At 35.3% G+C, this 6912-nt stretch overlaps 1 protein-coding gene across 1 annotated transcript; it reads left to right on the top strand.

Annotated features, from left to right (window-relative positions):
- The first annotated feature begins 552 nt into the window (after positions 1-552).
- On the top strand, positions 553-5691 carry LOC125656260 (uncharacterized). Its single transcript, XM_056143483.1, has 7 exons — positions 553-624; positions 738-829; positions 930-1130; positions 2101-2154; positions 2671-2761; positions 2938-3037; positions 3279-5691. The coding sequence occupies exons 1-7, from the start codon at positions 602-604 to the stop codon at positions 3606-3608; spliced, it is 891 nt and encodes a 296-aa protein (XP_055999458.1). The 5' UTR covers positions 553-601; the 3' UTR covers positions 3609-5691.
- The last annotated feature ends 1221 nt before the right edge of the window (positions 5692-6912 follow it).

Below are 6912 nucleotides of genomic sequence, written 5' to 3'. Positions count from 1 at the left end.
CACACACACACACACACACACACACACACACCTTCCCCCCACAAAACCCCAATTTTTTCACTATTGGTGTCATTTAATCAATTACCTGAAGATCAGGAAATATATTTTTCCTAGTCAATTTAATAATGAAAAATGTATCAGTTTTTTGGAATGCACTGATTAAATTTATCCATAATTCTATTAGAATTTACCATTCATGGTAAAGTACGAAATCAAAAGAACTGAGTAATATATCATGAGGCGTTTCATTTTTTCCAAGCTTATATTATTAATACTTTAGTATATATGCTTTGTTTTGCAGTCATCTTTATTCTGAACGTAGAGATTTTAATAAATATACATGTATCGACACTATATTGTTGCTTGAATATAAAAATAGAAATTTCTGCACAACATTTTATTGCATTCCTCAACATCCAGGGTCGTTTTCTTTTGAAAACATGCAGATCTTATACAAATCATATTGTTGTCATCCTACAATTTTTTTTATATATATGGCAAGCTTGTCATTTATAAATTCATAATATGTAAGTATTTCTTGACAACATTTATTTCAGATTTATTGGTTTGGGTCAAGATAGCGGGAGGCGGTATATTCTCTATGTCATCAACTGTCTTGCCGTCGTGAGTTCCATACTTTCTAAAATTCATTGACATACTTAAATATGCACCCATGGATTTCCTTTAAATTTGATTCCCAGTTACCCTAACGATGATTTCTGAATTCCACTTCCCAGGTTTAAAAGCAACTGGTGCTTTGAGGATGCAATCAACATTCACGACGAATTATCACAACAACGCTGCCCTTACGACAAACTTCAAGAAAATGGTTCAAACTAAATCATTTTAGATATTACATTCACCAGTAATTATTATTTTAACTTAAGCTTCGGAAATTCGTTAAACACTGTATTTCTTTATTTCTATAGCCAGGGTCTGTACAATAAACTGCAGCGGCCAATTTGAAAGTAACAATTCTTTACACGATGAGGCACATTGTGTCAGCTACACCCTAGAGCTTCTGTTGAACCAACGAAGTAACACCTCCATTTTCAACGCAAAACACTGTAATATATCAAAGTGCATAATGACCTGGATCTCTATAACCTGTGATTTAAGAGATCAAAATGGTAAGTTTTTCAAAGACAATCTTTTTTCTGTGTCGTTGTATGAATTAATTAATTTATTGTTTGTTTTACGTCTCGTCGAGAATGTTTTCCTGATATACTGATACACACATTCAGCTGTAGATTATATACAACAGATTTAGACCTATGGTTAGCGCTCAGGGCCGTGGCAGTAAGTGTGCTTTAACTTGCCAACGCCTGCCGTGACATGGGACCTCCGTTTTTAATGTCATATCCGAAAGGCCCATGATTCTCACTAAGTGTTAAGCGCTTGGCGAAGAAGCAATCTTACCGATATCCTAGGTATAGTAAGGAATATAGTAAGGAGTATATTAAATTGTTGTATCATGGCGCGAACATGGCTCGAATACACAGCCTCTCGATTTATGAAGGTTGAGGGACGTAGAAAACCATCAAAATTCTTGGTGTTCATAGCCATCCAAATTGTGGTTCACGCCTGACGAAGACCAGAAACACGGCTGAAAAAAATCAAGAAAGTGTTCAGAGTTTGAAATTGTACTCAGATTAAAAAAAAAAGAATGTGTGTAATGTGTATGCATTCGTACGTGTGCGTGCGATCCAGTTTCAACAGCATCGATTGAAGTCAGCATTTTGCAAATTCTATGGTCGTTATAACAATCTAGTCCATCAATACAACCTATCATTGGATCAAATGTTGTCTGACGTGTTTTATATCGATTGTTAGGCCCCTCCTAACATACTGATTTCGACTACGGATAACTCCGTTTACCTGATCAGGATATAGGGCTCATGGCGGGTGTGACTGGTCGACAGGGGATGCTTACTCCTCCTAGGCACCTGATCCGAACTCTGGTGTGTCCAGGGGTCCGTGTTTGCCCAAATATCTATTTTGTATTGGTTATAGGAGTTATGAGATTGATCACTGTTCGTTATCTTCACCTTTGATCTAAAAATTGTTGATGTATCATTTTGCTTATGTATCATTTTGCAGAAAATATCACTGTAATTGGCGTTTCAAGCATTAGTGATTTAACAAACCATCCAGGTAATCCTTTATATGTAAAGAGAGGACGAGTATTTCATTATAAAAATTCTACTTTATGCAAATATTGCATAATTAAAAGTTAGTTAGATTACGATCTCACGATTTGTAAAATTTACCTTGGTGCTCTTTGATATATCTTTGATATATATATATATATATATATATATATATATATATATATATATATATATATTGTTCTTTTCATTAACAAATTGCCAAAGCGCACTGTTTGATAATTAAAAGATATCAAAGTTTTTAGTGTTATCTTTACAAAATTTCTACACAACAAAAAATAGTCCTTAACAGCCAAACTGTTGTCAAATAAGGCTTTATCGTTTATAATTATTTAGTAGTAAACATTCACATTTTGAATGCATTTTGTTCAAATACGTGTTTTTTCTTTCTTCTTATCAACCTGAAATGGATATGATGTAAACAAAAAGGAGTAAATATTAATATGAATGCAAATAAATGTATGTATGGTTATTAAAATTTTCATTTCAAACTTATGTCTAGATTGGATTCTGGCCTTCAGCTGCGGAATAGCAGGTTGTGTCGTTGGTATCTTACTTACTTTGACCATACGATGGTACAAGCACAGATCACAGTCAGTATCTGAGAAGGATGTCATTATATCTTCCTTTCTCCGTTTATCTCATTATGTCACTTGAAAACAAAGAATCAATTCCTTTTTCTGTGCTCTTTTTTTAATCAATTATTTCGGTGGATGTACCTTCAGAATATTGCGAACTGTGTAAAAGGAAAATATCTTTTATATTTTAGCAGAGGCAACACACAAACACCACCTATGTTTAGTAACCCAAATCAAGCAATCATTTTGGATAATTTTCATGTGTATAGTGATGTCGAAGACACTGTCAAGGTAAAAAGAACTATAATTTCTTATCTTAGCTAGCATAGACTTAACAGTTTGTTTGAAAATCATGAACTTTAAGACCTCTCATGAAACACGTGGTAATGAAGTTAAAACAGACTGAAAGATTATAGATCTTTATTGAGAAAGGGTATGTTTGCATCATTTCAGGTAATATACAACTCTCTCTGAAGTATTGTAAGATATTGAATTACTGATATATGTAGACGCGTACATTTTTCGTTAACAGATGGCTGTAAAAGCAACACAAGTACCATCACTTTACGACAAGAGCCCGACAAGTGTCCGATCGAGGAGCTCGAACGTATATCATGAACTCAGTGATAAAGTGTACAACTTTCATTCAACAAGCTTCATTCAGAAACCAAGTTCAAGAACGAGTAGTGCCTCAGATAATTCTATCATCAACAAAACTTCAAGGGGAAGTAGCCGATCATCAGCGGGGAGTTATCTTAACGACAATGCAGCACGAAGAGGAAGTGATGAAAGCAAAAGATATTATGAACTTGAAAAACGACCGGACAATGTTATGAATAATTCAATGAATGATATATATTGAGTATTATGTTCCAGCTGGTATTCATTTCTGCAGTATAATTTCCAAGAGAGGCAGATGCAGGATCGTGATAAACACCCCACTGTTTACAAATCAATGATTGCCAATCAATCAATTGTGAATAATATCAGAGATTTATTCAATATCTAAATGGTAACAGTTACTTATTGGAACTTTTGTTGGAGTGTTACATAGAGTGTATAGTAATGATAACATCGTATGTTCCTTTAGCTGTTTTCCATAAGGGTGGTACATTCTAAGAGGATGCCAAAAGGCAAAGTTCATTACCAGCAAAGATCAGCAGAAAAATAGAATTTGATTATACAGCTATTGAACTTTGCTCATTCATGAAGTTGAAAGCATCAAATAGAGGATACCATCAATTTCCTTTATCAAATAGATGTAGGTCAATGCCTGTTTTTATCATTAGGGCTAAAATGATCTTGCATTTAAATTGTTTTGTATCGTTAATGATCATTTCACTAATTAGTTATATATTTAGAATTGGAAATTATCAATTTGCCATAATTATACACAAAGTACAAGATGCACACGACCTGATTCAATTCCTCCATTTAATGTCATTTATTATTTTTTAGAATTCATTGCAGGACACACCTACGTATATTTGGGTCAGAAATATAACATTAAACTGATCCGTGCACGCGTCTATCAATTTATTTGAATATGATCCATAATGTTCCACTCTGGACTTATCCAGTTTAAAAGGAGCATATATGAGTGAAAATTTTCAATATCAATTCTTAATCTTTGTATGATAATCATTGAGTCGGCATGCATCGTTAATTTTTTTAGTTTGCTTATCCAGATATAATTTGATGACATAAGCTGTTTCCCTGACTATCTTCTTCTATTCGATCTATGCATATACCAACTGGTTAGACTGACAAGACGTACGTGATATTTTACAGACTCCTTTACTAACGGCGGGCTAGATTTGTCTACACCAACTAAAAAGTGTACATCTTTCCGTAGTGCAAAGGTGTACACGTTTTGGTGTACATCTTTTACACCATATACATGGCATGCATTGGTAAATGCACTGAGAAATTCAATATGGCTGAAAAATTGTGAGACGGAAAATTTCCTTTCGGAAGTTTTCCGTCCAGTTTTTCATTTGATATATGCATCAGATAAAGAATGATAAGTTACATTTCTTAAGTGAATGAAAAATTGTTTAGGATTGGGAAATAGAAATTTTGTATTTAATTGTCAAGAATCCGGAAGTCTTTTAGAAAATACCCTTCTACACATTTCTGAAAAATGTTAACAGCACTTTCGTCACTGACAATTTTAGACTATCCGTCTAAGTTCATTGATTATTGTTTGACCGACACTAAAATCCATTCAAAACAGTTATCACATAAATAATCAAAGACAGACAAAAAAGCTCTTATGAATCTCTCAAATTGAGTAAAGTCGTTCTAACACCGGTGATGATATGAGAAAATAGAGTCTTCCATATCTGATCAATAGTTGGATTATTTATTGAACATAGACACTAACGTCAATCAGACCACTGATATTCATGACAAACGACCTATTCCAGCGTCACCTTCCCATAGTCATCTTGTAATATTCCCTCATAATGTTTTTTACATCTCTCAACTGATTGATATGCGGAAAGATGTCCTGCGTATGATCGATTTTTAAATCGCTACAGATTAAAGACAAATAATGTTTCAGGTATTCCAACTGTCTCGTTTAATGTCAGCACTTTGCAAATGCTATTTCATTATGATGTTCTAATTTGCAAGTACGACCTATCATACGGCAGAACGCTGTTTGACGTGTTTCATACTAATTGCTAGACCATCATTTGCACACTGATTTTGACTTCGGATTACTCCATTTACCTGATCCAAATATAAGGCTCTCGGTGGGTGTCACCAGTCAACAGGGGATGCTTACTCTTCCTAGTCACGAGATCCCTCCCGTAGTATATCCTAGGATCAGTAGTTGACCTACTCTCAGTTTTGTATTCTTGTGGTATTTATAAGATAAGTATACTGTTCATTATCTTCACTTTATCATCCATTCCGTGAAAAATAAAATAGAACGAGAATATTCTCTTTTGTGTGATCTATCAGCAGTGAGAATAATCCCTTCCCTTGATCTAACAGAAATAGCAGGATTCCTGACTTCTGTGTGATCTATCAGCGGTGAGAATAATCCCTTCCCTTGATCTAACAGAAATAGCAGGATTCCTGACTTCTGTGTGATCTATCAGCAGTGAGAATAATCCCTTCCCTTGATCTAACAGAAATAGCAGTATTCCTGACTTCTGTGTGATCTATCAGCAGTGAGAATACTCCCTTCCCTTGATCTAACAGAAATAGCAGGATTCCTGACTTCTGTGTGATCTATCAGCGGTGAGAATAATCCCTTCCCTTGATCTAACAGAAATAGCAGGATTCCTGACTTCTGTGTGATCTATCAGCAGTGAGAATAATCCCTTCCCTTGATCTAACAGAAATAGCAGGATTCCTGACTTCTGTGTGATCTATCAGCGGTGAGAATAATCCCTTCCCTTGATCTAACAGAAATAGCAGGATTCCTGACTTCTGTGTGATCTATCAGCAGTGAGAATACTCCCTTCCCTTGATCTAACAGAAATAGCAGTATTCCTGACTTCTGTGTGATCTATCAGCAGTGAGAATACTCCCTTCCCTTGATCTAACAGAAATAGCAGGATTCCTGACTTCTGTGTGATCTATCAGCAGTGAGAATAATCCCTTCCCTTGATCTAACAGAAATAGCAGGATTCCTGACTTCTGTGTGATCTATCAGCGGTGAGAATACTCCCTTCCCTTGATCTAACAGAAATAGCAGGATTCCTGACTTCTGTGTGATCTATCAGCAGTGAGAATAATCCCTTCCCTTGATCTAACAGAAATAGCAGGATTCCTGACTTTTGTTTGATCTATCAGCAGTGAGAATAATCCATTCCCTTGATCTAACAGAAATAGCAGGATTCCTGACTTCTGTGTGATCTATCAGCAGTGAGAATAATCCCTTCCCTTGATCTAACAGAAATAGCAGGATTCCTGACTTCTGTGTGATCTATCAGCAGTGAGAATAATCCCTTCCCTTGATCTAACAGAAATAGCAGGATTCCTGACTTTTGTTTGATCTATCAGCAGTGAGAATAATCCCTTCCCTTGATCTAACAGAAATAGCAGTATTCCTGACTTTTGTTTGATCTATCAGCAGTGAGAATAATCCCTTCCCTTGATCTAACAGAAATAGCAGGATTCCTGACTTCTGTGTGATCTATCAGCAGTGA

The sequence above is a fragment of the Ostrea edulis genome, chromosome 7 (assembly GCF_947568905.1).
Source record: "Ostrea edulis chromosome 7, xbOstEdul1.1, whole genome shotgun sequence".
Lineage (NCBI taxonomy): Eukaryota > Metazoa > Mollusca > Bivalvia > Ostreida > Ostreidae > Ostrea > Ostrea edulis.
Note: the sequence above shows the minus strand (reverse complement) of the source record. Positions and strands in the feature narration are given on the sequence as shown.